Raw genomic sequence first — 18,567 nt, 5'->3', positions numbered from 1 at the left:
GTCTGCCGTACATAAAATTTCCACATTTTGAACTTCTTCCACTTGTGGTATTTAGCTATAACTTTCCTGAAATGATCCTGCATGACCAAGCGTTGTTATTTTTCGGGTCGGTCTGAAATCCAAGTTGCCATGGCAACCATCACAGATTATGTGGGAAGGCCCCGGAAAAGCATTAAAATTTCCCCTAAATTCTGATGTGGTACATTTCCAGAATGGGGGTTAAAATTTATCCCGGATTTGTTTTCACACGCATTCTCCCTCATTTTGGATGTGGAATGAGGGAGATCTCCCTTAATGGAGGGTTCAGAGGTTGACATGTGTGTTTTAGTGATTTTATAATATCTGTTAAATTTATATTATGTTACCATATGAAGTTATTTATAAAAAAAACTTGATTAATGTTCATTTATTAGAATCCAGAGTAGAATTGGTGCTATTTCCTATATGGAGACTATTAATATTTCACTTGACAAATTTGCGTGATAATAATATAAGATTCAGCTGCTAGAAGTATTACAAATTATGGAATCTTACAACACACCAAAACATTGTTATCGTCTGCATAAATGTGTGATATGTGCAAGTACATTGCTGAATTTTATGGTTCAGTATGATTGGATGATCAATATTGGAAAGTGACAATAAATACTGACTTTATCATCCCATGGACTAAATGTTTTTGGGTTTGAATTTGAAAACAAAGCTGAAGCTTATTTGATGAATTCTTTGATGAATGTCCAGTTGTTATCCTTTATACAAGGATCATGATCAGGAGTATACCTTCTCAAAGATTTATTAACATCGATTGGTATCTGAACGAAAGGACTAAAGGTTTTATTTTGGAGTACCCACTAGTACTGACCATGCATGCTTGAGTAGTCATTACAGTTTCAATAGGATGCATTCCTAATTCAGGCCTTTATTAGTAGCTCTAGTTTTGGCATTCAGTAATTTTGAAACATGTCAATGTGCCGGTTTTCAGCATAATAACTTGAAATAGGCCTAACTGACGATGGAACTAGCCTAAATTTAGTGCATATTGGAAAGTTGGCATTAATAATGTGTAAGAGAGCGCATGATTAATTAAATTTAAATCACTACCTCTGCTAGGGATCGAACCCGGGATCTCTGGCTTATAGCTATATATATATAGTCTTACGCTCAACCGATCGAGCTAAAGGGAAGATCTCTCTAGCCGAGCGGTATATTTTGCAGCTAGTATTTACCAGGGTTACAAAAGGTCACTGTGTCCCGCCTCTATTATTACTGATGAGATCTTCCGAAAAAAATATAATATGACATCTTATTTGTATTGATCTAAGATAGATCAGCTTAATTCCAATTTCATTTAGGACCTTACAGAAACATGTCTCCAATCGTATCAAAACGGCGCTAAACGTTTCACATTACTTGCAATTAATCAACTTTAAACTAAAAAGGTTACTGTTGTTGAGTTAAACAATAATGTTAATTTACAGTTCTTAGATTTTCTATGTAAGCATGTGGTGCTTAACTTAGAGACAGAATGTTTGTACCGAGTACATGTCATATGTTGATATCTTCAATAAATAAATAATCACGAAAAATTATTTTAAATTTGACTGTCATGAGGGTTTCTTGCAAAAGTCTTGTAAGGTACTAACCAACTAATGAAATCATACAATCAATTTCTCATCTAGAATTTGAAGTCTCCACTCCCTCCCAGAACAGAAAGTATGATGTGCCCATGCCAGTCTCTCAGCCATGTCAGTTTTAAGGAAATTCTGACATAAATCAGTAACACATGGTGTCTTGATTTTCAGGTGCAGTAACTGTTTTGACTGTCCAAGCTGTGGACACACTATGACCACTAGAGCCACAAGTCAAGTGGTCACTAATCCTGATGATCCCAACAAGACCACTACCAAGAAGGTTTACTACCTTGCGTGTGGCTTCTGTCGCTGGACCACCAGGGATGTAGGCATTACGGACAAACCACAAGGTATATCTCCCTAACACTAGTGTCATGATATGGTTTTACAAAATACTAATATCCAAGGCATTTCTATGTAGTTTTACCTGTATATGTTTATATGTATGTTAGAACCTTTAATGCTTTGTCTTTTGTGATCATCAGAGTATGATTTCAGTAAACAATCGTTAGTTTTTGTCAATAGATAAAAAAACATTATGTTTTCTGTTAGTAGGATCATTTTACACTGTTTTCATATGAATACTGTCCTTTCTTTGTAGCCAGTGGATGCTGGGAAGCTCTTGAGAATCCAGACTCTAAAAGGGTGAGTACATATTCTAGCGTTACTACAGAATGTGTTTTATTCAGTGGTAACTTGTTACATTGGTGTAACAGTTCCTGTTTTCTTGTAATATTAACAAAAACTCCAGGGTAGGCTCTTAGCATTATTAACGTCAGGATGCCTTTGGCACCTGCCGTTATAGTCGTGGTGGGAAAATGTTAGTGACACATTTGTGTCCGGCTCACAATTCCTTTTTTCTGTCATGCAAATGATATACATCCCCAGCCTAATATAGTTCCTATTTTGATAGCAATTATTGACACGATTTAACTGATGTAATCGGTGTTTACTGCAATTACATGATGTATCTAAAATGAAATATGAATGCTTAGTGTTCTAGACTATTTTAGAGTATAAATATAAACATTTTCCTCGTCAGTATATGCAATTTTGTTGGGCGTAGGATTACGTAGTTCTGTCTCGATCCTGCCTTGAAAACGAAAGTAAAAAAATCAGTTTGATCGTCGTGGAAATTTACATGCATTCACAGAGAAACTATCCACATGTCTAAGACTCGTATGTTCATCCTGAGTTCATATGCAGGAACATTTAATATAAGCCTAAAACCAACCCTATTTACGTAGTCAAATGCACCCGAGCACTTCAACTGTCACGTGACTCATCACTAATCGGCCAAAATGGCGGTTATGTCTAATGTAACTAAACCAACGACCGTTCACAGTTTCATATTCATTTGTATGTCGCCAGAATACGCAAGAAATATCACCAGGAATTGAAGGCAAGTTGTAGCAAACTACATTGCCGTTTTTCGTGAGGATTTTATTAAATAAGGTCATTATTTGTTTATTTGAAAATAATCTAATGATTATGATCCGTGACTGATGTACTGGCGTCGATGTCAAAACTAGATATGTCTCGTCGGACAACGCGACCGCAATATTCTATCGGAGTTAAAATATGTTACTAGGGGTCATAAAATAAATGTTTGCTAGGCCTAATTAACATCTTATGTATAAATAAAATTTTGAAAACTTAGGCTGTGTACATCTTGGATTTTATCTTTGGTTGTACATGTTCTGTTAATAGACCGATTTGTCGTGCAGTTGATTTTTTTTCAAAGTTTACAAGCAGCTTTACTGATTCAGGAGTATATCAATAATCTTCCACAAGCATTCAAGAAATAGGGAAAGAACTATACTCAGCTATTGGAAAGTTGTCTGCAGATACAGTGTAAATATGTTATACATGTTTTCTTGAATATATATAGAATAGGAATAGCCAGATTAAGACATTTCATCTGATACAAATGTAACTGTCTTACTATAAAATCCAATCTTATTATATGACCTCAGACCCTGACATTTCTCAGGGCCTTTGGCCCTTTGATTTATTGTAGACCATTGAAATAATCCCTGTAAAATGCATAAAACATAAACATAATAAAATTCACGCTTTCTCGACCGGACACCAACCTGAGATCAAACGCGTATCCAAGAAAAGGGAAACAACCCCTATAAGATTCTAAGTTTCGATCCCAAATTCAGGATTATGATTGAACTTTTTGTTTACAATGAATACATAGTTTGCAACAGCAAATATTGCCTAATAAACTAAAAAATATTGTAAACTAATTTCTTATAAAAACTGACTGTACTGACTTTTCAGTGCAATTTAAATATATTAGACTTTATGAAATAATTCACACCAAATAATTTCAAAAAAATTTATAAAACTTACTAAACAGCTATGATTCAAAGGTTTTATTAGAATCTGAGTGGTATTGCTGGAATATTTGGACCTGTCCTGACAACGTCATTGGTCTGTATGTCCTGTCCACACCCGGGTATACAGATGGCACTTGTTCTTAGTTGTCGTTACCTATTTGTCAGTCTTGTCACGTGTCACAACATACATAGACAAACTGGTACACACGTTATGTAGAACACACATTTTATACAGACGGATATATTACAATTACATGACGTGAACGGATATATGAAGGTGGCTCGACCCACTAGACACAAAGTGACGAATGACACAACTTACAACTAACATACCGGGTCCTTATTACTTTCAAATAATTTGACACAGCTACATTGGTGACAGGATATTTATTCTTCTGTAGGTTTTTTCTTCATTCATGATCATAGTAAATGTCCATGTTGTCCCACCTTTTTTATAAGCCTGTCAAATTTGACGAGAGTATCATCTCTCTGCAATACTTCTTTTTGTCCAGCAATCACCTCCGGTTTGGACATGTACAGAGTGCACTGTATACATGTATATGAGATTTTCACATATACTATAGAAAAAACAATTGTATCAGATTAAAATCAAAGGATTATTTTCATTGCAGATTTTCTCTCTTTTGGAGACCTACCAACAACTTGCTCAGCGAGAGAAAACTGAAAAAGAGAGGAAGAAATATGTGAGGCGGCGCAGTTACCTCAACTATGCGGTATATGTGAAAACAATTCGTTACATACTTACTAACATTATTATTTTCTGCTTGGTACTGATTCATTTATTCTATGAGTTAAATATTACTACTTGTAATTTATACATGTAATTAGAGAAATCTTTGGTAATGTGATTTATTCCATCTAGATATTTAACTATTTCAATGCAGGTGGAATGGTAATAGTATAACCGAACAAATTCCCAAGTTCTGGGGGGAAAATGTAACTGAAAACGATCTTCCTATGGACTGAAGACCCGATTTTAGACATGTCTGATAGCTGTCTGGACACAACATCTATTGTAGATTCTAGATTCTTATTTACAGTCTCAAATCTTGACGTTTCTCAGAGCCTTTTCTACCCTTTGATTTTTTATTGAACATTGAAAATGTTGGTCATAAAAAAAATAAATAGAATTAAGAAATACTGGGAATAAACAAGTAATAATCTATGTGGGTAAAAGGGGTGTAAAGCTATGGTAATAATCTATGTGGGTAAAAGGGGTGTAAAGCTATGTAATAATCTATGTGGGTAAAAGGGGTGTAAAGCTATGGTAATAATCTATGTGGGTAAAAGGGGTGTAAAGCTATGGTAATAATCTATGTGGGTAAAAGGGGTGTAAAGCTATGGTAATAATCTATGTGGGTAAAAGGGGTGTAAAGCTATGGTAATTATCTATGTGGGTAAAAGGGGTGTAAAGCTATGTAATTCAGATTTCTTCTCCTGTTTGAAAACATGAAATTGAGGAAATAATTCAAATGCTGAATTATTTCTTTGAGATACAATTGGATCTTTTATGAATCATGCAGCTTCTTTTTGTTACACCTTCAATGTTTCATAAATTGTATTTTGAGGCTTCATCTGTTTGTATCTATGTGGTGTCAAAAATTGCTAAACTATGTACATGACTGGTATATATGTTTACTACTCCTATTTACACATGTAAGTGTGTGTCACACAAATTGCTAAGGACTATGTACATGATGGTATATATGTTTACACTTCCTATTCACCATGTTCAGGTGTGTAACAAAATTGCTCAGTATGTAAATGAAGTTTATTGTTTAACTATCTATGTTACAAGTGTTAAGTTGTATAATCAAAGTGTAAGACTAATGTACATACATGGTATAATTGTGTTTAATATCTATTTACAAGGTGTGTGTGCTATGTAATAATGTAAGGGTACTATTATTTAATCTATTTCAAATGTGGTTGTCACACAAATGTAGATAATGTACTGACTGGGTATATATGTTTAACTCTATTCAATAATGTTCCGTGCTGTTGTCACACAAATGTAGATAATTCAGACTGTAATTTTCTTCTATGTCACCAATTAGTGGGTCAGACAATGCCAGACTATGTACACCTTCAATGTTTCATAAATTATATTTTGAAGCTTCATCTGTTTGTTCAGTGTGTGTCACACAAATTGCTCAGACTAATGTACATGACTGGTATATATTGTTTTACTACTCCTATTTCACCACATGTTCAGTGTGTGTCACACAAATTGCTCAGACTAATGTACATGACTGGTATATATTGTTTTAACTCTCCTATTTCACCACACTGAGATCAACATTAATGTTATTGACTTTATTCCTATTTATATATATATATTGATGCTATAATATTATAACTCTGTAGAAGTCAGTCCTTGATCATTGAGTGTGACTTGATTCCTACAGGCTAGTATGGACAAGTACGGACTCACATCTGTAGCTGCCAAGAAGAAGGCTTCAGTGGGCTCCAGTATGAGGTAAATGAAAAATCTCTTCTATTTGGATGTAGAGTATTTTTACTGTAAACCTTACAGATAAGAGAGGTAAAAAAAGAAACAAACAAACATAAAGTGTAGCTATTGACACTTGGAGATAATTGGGAATAGTGGTTGAAGTGAAAATGAAGCTGTGTTTCAACACATTAAATTTTGATAGTTAAATATTTTCAAATGTCTTCTTTAAAAAAAATGTTTAAAGAGCACTGTTCAAAGACAATGGTAATCATAGATTGATATCTACTGGCCTACAAATTTTTGGCCATTTTATTCTATCAAATTGTCTGGAAAAAATATGAAGAAAATAAACAAAAGATGTACATGTACACGGCATGCATTAGATTTCCATACATCTGTACCTGGTACACATGAAATTTGAGATTAGCTGGAAAAACAAAATGGCCACTAGAAATACTCTGTAGCCATCTTGAAATATGGTAGTTTCAGTTTCTTATTGCTGTATTCTCCAAGTGCACTGGATGAATCTTTACTAAATTTTGTGTCCGTGTTCCCCTAGGTCTTCTGATGGAGTTTACCTTAATTTCGTATCCATGTTAACATTCCCCTAGGTCTTCTGATGGTTTTGCATGTTTAATCAGACAAACAAAATTTCTGCCAGATAGCGGTCTTAGATTTCAAAAGTAAACATTGTCATTTCTGTTGGTTTTTTTTAACTTTTTGGCAAGAATATTTAGTTCAAATCAATCGACTATAAAGTTCTAACGATGACAACATTTTACAGAGAATCTAAGCTGGTTTGACACTTCCCTTTGTTATTTATGTACAAGCTGAATAGCTATCAGACAATAGCTTTAGGATTGCCTTTACTCATCAGTTTTGTTTCTCAATTACATCTGCTTTGCTGCTTTGTACTCTTTAGGAATGCATTGCAATTTGTTTGTTTGTTTGTTTGTTATGAAAGCATTCACAGATTTTGGTAAGTGTGTCACTGTAACTTTCTGTTTTCTATAATCAACACTCACTAACCTTAAATTGGGTATTTTTCCAATTGGATATGGATTAAGTGATTTATTACTATTCATAAGGATATTTCATTTCTATCCATATTCATGGAAACTAAAGATAAAATTATATCATTATATGACATCAGAAGTTATCATTAGAAATGATAAAATTATATCATTATATGACATCAGAAGTTATCATTAGAAATGATAAAATTTTATCATTATATGACATCAAAAGTTATCATTAGAAATGATAAAAAAAACAGTTGCTGATGCAGCATATCTAACACCTAATCATGAAAAAAAAATGCATTTTTTACAAGCTATTTTATCTCGGTAAATTAGTCATATAATAATGATGTTCCTCTGCAGCTTTATCTAACTAGCTAGTAAATATGTTGTACTGTGGGGAGTTATCACAGCTGTATAGTGACTTATTATTAGCTCACCTGCCCGAAGGGCAAGTGAGCTTATGCCGTGGCGCGGCGTCCGGCGTCCGTCCGGCGTCAACTTTTCCATTCAAGCAACTTCTTCTCAATAACCAAAAGGCCCAGAGACCTAATATTGGGCCTGTAGCATGCTGGGGTGAAGGGCTACCAAGTTTGTTCAAATGAATAAAGTTGACCTTCATTCAAGGTCACAGGAGTCAAAAAGACTAAAATCTTTAAACGACTTCCTCTCAATAACCAAGCGTCCCAGGGAGTTGATATTGGGTCTGTAGCATGCTGGGGTGAAGGGCTACCAACTTTGTTCACATGAATGACCTTGACCTTCAAGGTCACGTCGATCAAGTATGCTTAAATCTTTAAATGACTTTTAGTGAATAGCCAAAGTGCAGAGAGACATTATATTGGTCCTGTAGCATGCTTTCAAATAACTGCAGGATCCATATATGAAAAGATATATGAAAAGATCAGTGCATTGCAGGTGAGCGATTTGGGCCCATTGGGCCCTTGTCTAACTAGCTAGTAAACATGTTGTACTGTAGGGAGGTATCACAGCTGCATAGTGACTTATTATCTAACTAGCTAGTAAACATGTTGTACTGTAGGGAGTTATCACAGCTGTATAGTGACTTATTATCTAACTAGTAAACATGTTGTACTGTGGGGAGGTATCACAGCTGTATATTGACTTATTATCTAACTAGTAAACATGTTGTACTGTGGGGAGGTATCACAGCTGTATAGTGACTTATTATCTAACTAGCTAGTAAACATGTTGTACTGTAGGGAGTTATCACAGCTGTATATTGACTTATTATCTAACTAGTAAACATGTTGTACTGTGGGGAGTTATCACAGCTGTATAGTGACTTATTATCTAACTAACTAGTAAACATGTTGTACTGTGGGGAGTTATCACAGCTGTATAGTGACTTATTATCTAACTAACTAGTAAACATGTTGTACTGTGGGGAGTTATCACAGCTGTATAGTGACTTATTATCTAACTAGCTAGTAAACATGTTGTACTGTAGGGAGGTATCACAGCTGTATAGTGACTTATTATCTAACTAGTAAACATGTTGTACTGTAGGGAGGTATCACAGCTGTATAGTGACTTATTATCTAACTAGCTAGTAAACATGTTGTACTGTAGGGAGGTATCACAGCTGTATAGTGACTTATTATCTAACTAGTAAACATGTTGTACTGTAGGGAGGTATCACAGCTGTATAGTGACTTATTATCTAACTAGTAAACATGTTGTACTGTGGGGAGTTATCACAGCTGTATATTGACTTATTATCTAACTAGTAAACATGTTGTACTGTAGGGAGGTATCACAGCTGTATAGTGACTTATTATCTAACTAGCTAGTAAACATGTTGTACTGTAGGGAGGTATCACAGCTGTATAGTGACTTATTATCTAACTAGTAAACATGTTGTACTGTAGGGAGGTATCACAGCTGTATAGTGACTTATTATCTAACTAGTAAACATGTTGTACTGTGGGGAGTTATCACAGCTGTATATTGACTTATTATCTAACTAGTAAACATGTTGTACTGTAGGGAGGTATCACAGCTGTATAGTGACTTATTATCTAACTAGCTAGTAAACATGTTGTACTGTATTCCTCACTAAATATCCTACTATCCAAATTTTAGCAACCTAATTATAGTAACATGTCATTAATAACTTGATATCTAATATAGGTAATCTTGTATATTACATCTTATTTATCACAAACTAGACCATCTCGGTGTTGTTCACACTCTCTCCTAATAGACCATCTTGGTGTTGTTCACACACTCTCATACTAGACCATCTCGTTGTTAGCTCACCTGCCCGTGGTGCGGTGTCCGTCGTCCGTCGTCCGGCATCAACTTTTTCATTTAAACAACTTCTTCTCAATAACCAAGAGTCCCAGGGACTTGATATTGGGCCTGTAGCATGCTTGGATGAAGGGCTACAAAGTTTGTTCAAATAAATGACCTTGACCTTCATTCAAGGTCACATGGGTCATATAGGCTATAATCTTCAAATGACTTCTTCTCAATAACCAAGAGGCCCAGGGACTTGATATTGGGCCTGTAGCATGCTGGGGTGAAGGGCTACCAAGTTTGTACAAATGAATGACCTTGACCTTCATTCAAGGTCACAGGAATGAAATCGGCTTAAATCTGTAAACAATAATTTTGCGATAGTCATACTAGACCATCTCGGTGTTGCTCACACACTCTCATACTAGACCATCTCGGTGTTGTTCACACACTCTCATACTAGACCATCTCGGTATTGTTCACACACTCTCATACTAGACCATCTCAGTGTTGTTCACACACTCTCATACTAGACCACATCAGTGTGGTTCACACACTCTCATACTAGACCATCTCAGTGTGGTTCACACACTCTCATACTAGACCATCTCAGTGTTGTTCACACACTCTCATACTAGACCATCTCGGTGTTGTTCACACACTCTCATACTAGACCACATCAGTGTGGTTCACACACTCTCATACTAGACCATCTCGGTGTTGTTCACACACTCTCATACTAGACCATCTCGGTGTTGTTCACACACTCTCATACTAGACCATCCCGCTCTTATACCAAAACATCTGGGTTTGGTTCACGCACTATAGAAGCACTGCTTTTTCATTCAGATCCCAGCTATGCTTTTCCAGTTGAATCACCTGTGTGGTTTTGTAAAATATACAACACTTGCAAAATATAAAACACCTTGGCTAGTTTGTATTGTGAAAATTTGTAGACATTTCAAATAGAGGTTTTTTTTCACACATATCTTATGATTTAAAAGAAAGGTTGACGAACATAAAAAAAAAAAGTGTTTGAAATTGAACCTTTTAACATTATGACCTTGGCCTGACAATGTTAAAAAGTGTGAAGTAGGCCATATTGTTGTCTGTAAGACTTTGTGATAATTCTTATTATTTCTCACTATAATCTTGTGTTGTCTGTTAGACTTTGTGATAATTTTTATTATTTCTCACTTTAATCTTGTGTGTGATTTTTCATCAGTGTTGTGTGGTCTTTAGGTCATCTAGGACAAAGTCTCAAGTGACCTATTCTAATTGCCTTTTGTCCATTGTGTGTCACGGTGGCCGAGTGGTTAAGGTGTCCCGACACTTTAACACTAGCCCTCCACCTCTGGGTTGCGAGTTCGAAACCTACGTTGGGCAGTTGCCAGGTACTGACCATAGGCCGTTGGTTTTTCTCCAGGTACTCCGGCTTTCCTCCACCGCCAAAACCTGGCACGTCCTTAAATGACCCTGGCTGTTAATAGGACGTTAAACAAAAACAAACCAAACCAAGTGTCCGTAAACAATTTACATTTTTAGTCTTTTTCTCAAAAAACAACTGAACCAAATTCAATGGACTGGAAGCTTCTTTGGCTAAAGATCAACCAAATTGTAAATTATATGGCCCCCACCCCCAGGGGCCTGAGGGTTGGGGCCAAAAAGGGTCAAATTGACTAAAACTTCAAAAATCTTCCTTGTTACTCTCAGATATGGCAGAATCAAACACTCTTTATAGGTGGAGAGTCATAAGGTGCATTACCAAAACTGTGAATTTCATGACCCTGGGGTCTGAGACGTTTGCCCCTTGGAAGGGGGTAAACTTTACTATAGTTTATTTAGGGAAATCACTTTTTATAAGCCCGACGAAAGACAGGAGGTATTATGTTAACATGTTGGTGGGTGGGCGGGCACACACACACACACACACACACACACATGGTGTCCGGACCATAACTCCAATACTACTCGACCCAGACTCTCCATACTTGACACAAATATACATCTTGATGAGCCGGAGTGTCGCATACCAAAATCATGCCCCTTACCCCTGTATTTGCGGAGTTATTCCCCTTTGATGATTTTACTTGTCCGGACCATAACTCCAGTACTACTCGACCCAGGCTCTCCATACTTGACACAAATATACACATTGATGAGCTGTAAAGTCGCATACCAAAATCATGCCCCTTACCCCCTTATTTGTGGAGTTATTCCCCTTTGATGATTTTACTTCGGGCACATATGGTGTCCGGACCATATCTCCAATACTACCAGACCCAGGCTCTCCATACTTGACACAAATATACATCTTGATGAGCCGGAGTGACGCATACCAAAATCATGCCCCTTACCCCCTTATTTGTGGAGTTATTCCCCTTTGATGATTTTACTTCGAGCACATATGGTGTTGAGCTCTCCATACTTAACACAAAGAGGTTCTTTTAATGTATATATTCTGTATATAAACATGTGAACTAATTTTTGTGTTGTTGTGTCTAAACCAAGGTTTCCCATGTTTGCAACATACAGTAAAACATGGTTATAACGAATCCCAGGGGACCAACTGAATCAGTTTGTTATATCGATAGTTTGTATTACGTGTATTACAAATTTTATTGTTTTTTCTTAAAAACATCGCTGTATGAAAATATTAAAATAAAATTACAAGCAAGTGCAAATTAAAAGCGATTCAATTATTTTAAGTCAGTTATAATTTTCTGCCAAAACTTTTCATGTGAGGCAAGTGTGTACAAAGTACTAAAAACATCTGACATATCGTTTTGGGAATCCAGAAAATGGCTTATCTCGTGTAAATAATCACTCGCCGTAGCACCACTGATTACGGAATGTTCCTCCTCTGTCTCTATTTTCTCCTCGTCTTCACTGTCCAAAACGTTCATAACGTCTTTTACAACATCTACATCAATACTGACGAAATCGGTCGTGGTTACCTTTACCCCGGAAGTCTCGTTTTCACTAGCTCTCAATCGCTTGATGATAAAGCCACTGTGAAACATACATGTACTGTGTACACACTAATTAGACATCTAAGAATGGATTAACAACTTGACATAAACATCGACAAAACAACTCACTTTATTCAGAGGTCATCGAAAACATAACTCACCGATTCAATAGCCGTACAAATATCTACCCTGAAATGTGCCCTCGGGTGCCTATCGATAACACGGTCGTGATCACCGGGGCATGACTCCGACTTCGGAGATGGGTTCGTACTATAGTGTTAAAATAACATGGAATTTCAGCCGACGGGACCGCTAAATTTGTTCGTTATAGACAATATTTCGCTATGTGAAATTTGCAATATAATTATAGAATTACATAGAAGTAAGAGGGAGAATAGCTGGAGAATCGGGATCAGTTCGCAATATCCATAAAATCGCTATAAGCGTGTTCGTACTAAACGTGTTTTACTGTATATACATCTCATCATTTAAAGTTGCCCTTCGGTTTCAACTACACACCATTATGTGTATCAATATCTCCTTCCAACTTTCCAACAATGATACTTCATTTTTAAGCATTACAACCTGTGAAACTACCCCCTTCCAAGTGTCAAATATTGCGGTGGGCGTATGTTGTGACCCTCCAACGGGCCCTTGTTTTACTATCATTTGTTGGATTTGTATTGAAATTCATTCTAACTTGGTTAACATTATCAGCATGGGATTACAGTTTGATAGTATTTACATGTTGGCCCTGACTGACCCCTTGGACTGATGGGCAGGCCAAAAAGGGTCAATTAAATTAACTTAAATATTTCAAATCTCAGCATTGGTAACCAGGCATTATGTAAGGTACTTATTATAATAGGTAAGATACTAAGTATTATAGATAGGTACTAAGTATTATAGGTAGGTACTAAGTATTATAGGTAGGTATTAAGTATTATAGGTAGGTACTAAGTATTATAGGTGTATTAAGTATTATAGGTAGGGTACTAAGTATTATAGGTAGGTACTAAGTATTATAGATAGGTACTAAGTATTATAGGTAGGTACTAAGTGTTATAGGTAGGTACTAAGTATTATAGGTAGGTATTAAGTATTATAGGTAGGTATTAAGTATTATAGGTAGGTACTAAGTATTATAGGTAGGTACTAATATTATAGGTAGGTACTAAGTATTATAGGTAGGTACTAAGTATTATAGGTAGGTACTAAGTATTATAGGTACGGTACTAAGTATTATAGGTACGGTACTAAGTATTATAGGTACGGTACTAAGTATTATAGGTAGGTACTAAGTATTTTGAATATAAACTGTACATAATAGGTAAATTCTCACATAACTGAATTAAGAAAAGTGATGGATAGAAATAAAACCACATGTGTTAAGTTGTAACTGTATTAATGATGTATAAAATTGTTTTAGTTAATGGATATACACAACATCTACTAGTGACAAAGCCAGTAAAATGTATGTTTTACAGAAAAAAAATTAGGACATGAAAACATGTTTTGCATGGATGCATATAAGTTTATTCTTTATTATAATGACGATGATGATGATAATGCCTGTGTCTTGTTTTAGTACCCTGAAGGAGAATGAGGAGGCTGTAATTAAGACATTTTCGCCTCCGGAGCCTGTAGTTGACTTTGATCCCTTGCCAGATGACATTTTTACAGAGCCAGTATTACTGGACAAAGGTAAGCAATGATTTAGTTAATTTTCTAATGTTGCTTTGTTACACATGTCGACTCCTTATGTACCATATTATTATTGTTGTATCAGTATTGGAAAACAAACAGGTCAATATACCAATATAGAATCTAGGAGAACCGTATCACCACCCAATATACCAATATAGAATCTAGGAGAACCGTATCACCACCCAATATACCAATATAGAATCTAGGAGAACTGTATCACCACCCAATATACCAATATAGAGTCTAGGAGAACTGTATCACCACCCAATATACCAATATAGAATCTAGGAGAACCGTGTCACCACCCAATATACCAATATAGAATCTAGAAGAACCGTATCACCACCCAATATACCAATATAGAATCTAGAAGAACCGTATCACCACCCAATATACCAATATAGAGTCTAGGAGAACCGTATCAACACCCAATATACCAATATAGAGTCTAGGAGAACTGTATCACCACCCAATATACCAATATAGAATCTAGGAGAACCATATCACCACCCAATATACCAATATAGAATCTAGAAGAACCGTATCACCACCCAATATACCAATATAGAGTCTAGGAGAACCGTATCACCACCCAATATACCAATATAGAATCTAGGAGAACCGTGTCGCCACCCAATATAGAATCTAGGAGATCCGTATCACCACCCAATATACCAATATAGAATCTAGGAGAACCGTATCACATCCCAATATACCAATATAGAATCTAGGAGAACTGTATCACCACCCAATATACCAATATAGAGTCTAGGAGAACCGTATCACATCCCAATATACCAATATAGAGTCTAGGAGAACGGTGTCACCACCCAATATACCAATATAGAATCTAGGAGAACTGTGTCACCACCCAATATACCAATATAGAGTCTAGGAGAACCGTATCACCACCCAATATACCAATATAGAATCTAGGAGAACCGTATCACCACCCAATATACCAATATAGAATCTAGGAGAACCGTATCACCACCCAATATACCAATATAGAATCTAGGAGAACGGTGTCACCACCCAATATACCAATATAGAATCTAGAAGAACCGTATCACCACCCAATATACCAATATAGAGTCTAGGAGAACCGTATCACCACCCAATATACCAATATAGAATCTAGGAGAACCGTGTCGCCACCCAATATAGAATCTAGGAGAACCGTATCACCACCCAATATACCAATATAGAGTCTAGGAGAACCGTATCACCACCCAATATACCAATATAGAATCTAGGAGAACCGTGTCGCCACCCAATATAGAATCTAGGAGAACCGTATCACCACCCAATATACCAATATAGAATCTAGGAGAACCGTATCACCACCCAATATACCAATATAGAATCTAGGAGAACCGTATCACCACCCAATATAGAATCTAGGAGAACGGTATCACATCCCAATATAGAATCTAGGAGAACTGTATCACCTCGGTAGTTAAAACCCATTTTTAAGTTTTCTTAATATACATAAGAAATAAATGCATAGTGGGGTTGCTGCTGCCTGTGAGCTTTGCAATCATTGATTGCACTTGTTTACAGAGAAAGCAGATAATAGACAAGGCGACAGTCAATTCAAATTCCATCTTCTGTTTGTAGTTGCCAGTATTGGCCAGAGACTTGCCAGTCCTGAGTTCCAGCCAGAGGAAGCAGGGTCTTTGTATCCTCGCCACAAGCACCTGCTGATTCGCAGGTCACTTAGGTGTAAGGTAGGTGTGTGTGGGTCAACATCTGTATAGACATGGCAATAAACATGATACAGTACACTCAGGTGTAAGGTAGGTGTATGGGGGTCAACATCTGTATAGACGTGGCAATAAACATGATACAGTACACTCAGGTGTAAGGTAGGTGTGTGGGGGTCAACATCTGTATAGACATGGCAATAAATATGATACAGTACACTCAGGTGTAAGGTAGGTGTGTGTGGGTCAACATCTGTATAGACATGGCAATAAACATGATACAGTACACTCAGGTGTAAGGTAGGTGTGTGTGGGTCAACATCTGTATAGACATGGCAATAAATATGATACAGTACACTCAGGTGTAAGGTAGGTGTGTGGGGGTCGACATCTGTATAGACATGGCAATAAACATGATACAGTACACTCAGGTGTAAGGTAGGTGTGTGTGGGTCAACATCTGTATAGACATGGCAATAAACATGATACAGTACACTCAGGTGTAAGGTAGGTGTGTGGGGGTCAACATCTCTATAGACATGACAATAAACATGATACAGTACACTCAGGTGTAAGGTAGGTGTGTGGGGGTCAACATCTGTATAGACATGCCAATAAACATGATACAGTAAACTCAGGTGTAAGGTAGGTGTATGGGGGTCAACATCTGTATAGACATGGCAATAAACATGATACAGTACACTCAGGTGTAAGGTAGGTGTGTGGGGGGTCAACATCTGTATAGACATGGCAATAAACATGATACAGTACACTCAGGTGTAAGGTAGGTGTGTGGGGGGTCAACATCTGTATAGACATGGCAATAAACATGATACAGTACACTCAGGTGTAAGGTAGGTGTGTGGGGTCAACATCTGTATAGACATGGCAATAAATATGATACAGTACACTCAGGTGTAAGGTAGGCAGAAGTGTGGGGATCAACATCTGTATAGACATGGCAATAAACATGATACAGTACACTCAGGTGTAAGGTAGGCAGAAGTGTGGGGATCAACATCTGTATAGACATGGCAATAAACATGATACAGTACACTCAGGTGTAAGGTAGGCAGAAGTATGGGGATCAACATCTGTATAGACATGGCAATAAACATGATACAATAAACTCAGGTGTAAGGTAGGTGTGTGGGGGTCAACATCTGTATAGACATGGCAATAAACATGATACAGTACACTCAGGTGTAAGGTAGGTGTGTGTGGGTCAACATCTGTATAGACATGGCAATAAACATGATACAGTACACTCTGGTGTAAGGTAGGTGTGTGGGGGTCAACATCTGGATAGACATGGCAATAAACATGATACAGTACACTCAGGTGTAAGGTAGGTGTGTGGGGGATCAACATCTCTATAGACATGACAATAAACATGATACAGTACACTCAGGTGTAAGGTAGGTGTGTGTGGGTCAACATCTGTATAGACATGGCAATAAACATGATACAGTACACTCAGGTGTAAGGTAGGTGTGTGGGGGTCAACATCTGTATAGACATGGCAATAAACATGATACAGTACACTCAGGTGTAAGGCAGGTGTGTGGGGGTCAACATCTGTATAGACGTGGCAATAAACATGATACAGTACACTCAGGTGTAAGGTAGGTGTGTGGGGTCAACATCTGTATAGACATGGCAATAAATATGATACAGTACACTCAGGTGTAAGGTAGGCAGAAGTGTGGGGATCAACATCTGTATAGACATGGCAATAAACATGATACAGTACACTCAGGTGTAAGGTAGGCAGAAGTGTGGGGATCAACATCTGTATAGACATGGCAATAAACATGATACAGTACACTCAGGTGTAAGGTAGGCAGAAGTATGGGGATCAACATCTGTATAGACATGGCAATAAACATGATACAATAAACTCAGGTGTAAGGTAGGTGTGTGGGGGTCAACATCTGTATAGACATGGCAATAAACATGATACAGTACACTCAGGTGTAAGGTAGGCAGAAGTATGGGGATCAACATCTGTATAGACATGGCAATAAACATGATACAATAAACTCAGGTGTAAGGTAGGTGTGTGGGGGTCAACATCTGTATAGACATGGCAATAAACATGATACAGTACACTCAGGTGTAAGGTAGGTGTGTGTGGGTCAACATCTGTATAGACATGGCAATAAACATGATACAGTACACTCAGGTGTAAGGTAGGTGTGTGGGGGTCAACATCTGGATAGACATGGCAATAAACATGATACAGTACACTCAGGTGTAAGGTAGGTGTGTGGGGATCAACATCTCTATAGACATGACAATAAACATGATACAGTACACTCAGGTGTAAGGTAGGTGTGTGTGGGTCAACATCTGTATAGACATGGCAATAAACATGATACAGTACACTCAGGTGTAAGGTAGGTGTGTGGGGGTCGACATCTGTATAGACATGGCAATAAACATG

The 18,567-nt window shown here is 37.0% G+C and overlaps 1 protein-coding gene across 3 annotated transcripts in view; it reads left to right on the top strand.

The window, feature by feature from the left end:
- Positions 1-18,567, top strand: part of LOC117324066 (dynactin subunit 4-like) — a 29,512-nt gene that overhangs the window by 1,198 nt on the left and 9,747 nt on the right. For 2 of the 3 annotated variants that reach the window (XM_033879700.1, XM_033879692.1), the window contains exons 3-9: positions 1,803-1,981; positions 2,233-2,276; positions 4,612-4,713; positions 6,409-6,479; positions 7,420-7,434; positions 14,297-14,412; positions 16,036-16,145. In XM_033879700.1, coding sequence (XP_033735591.1) covers positions 1,803-1,981; positions 2,233-2,276; positions 4,612-4,713; positions 6,409-6,479; positions 7,420-7,434; positions 14,297-14,412; positions 16,036-16,145 — 637 coding nt within the window. The remainder of the gene's footprint in view (positions 1-1,802; positions 1,982-2,232; positions 2,277-4,611; positions 4,714-6,408; positions 6,480-7,419; positions 7,435-14,296; positions 14,413-16,035; positions 16,146-18,567) is intronic. The other variant, XM_033879708.1, reaches the window with a different exon arrangement.

The sequence above is a fragment of the Pecten maximus genome, chromosome 1 (genome assembly GCF_902652985.1).
Source record: "Pecten maximus chromosome 1, xPecMax1.1, whole genome shotgun sequence".
NCBI lineage: Eukaryota > Metazoa > Mollusca > Bivalvia > Pectinida > Pectinidae > Pecten > Pecten maximus.
Note: the sequence above shows the minus strand (reverse complement) of the source record. Positions and strands in the feature narration are given on the sequence as shown.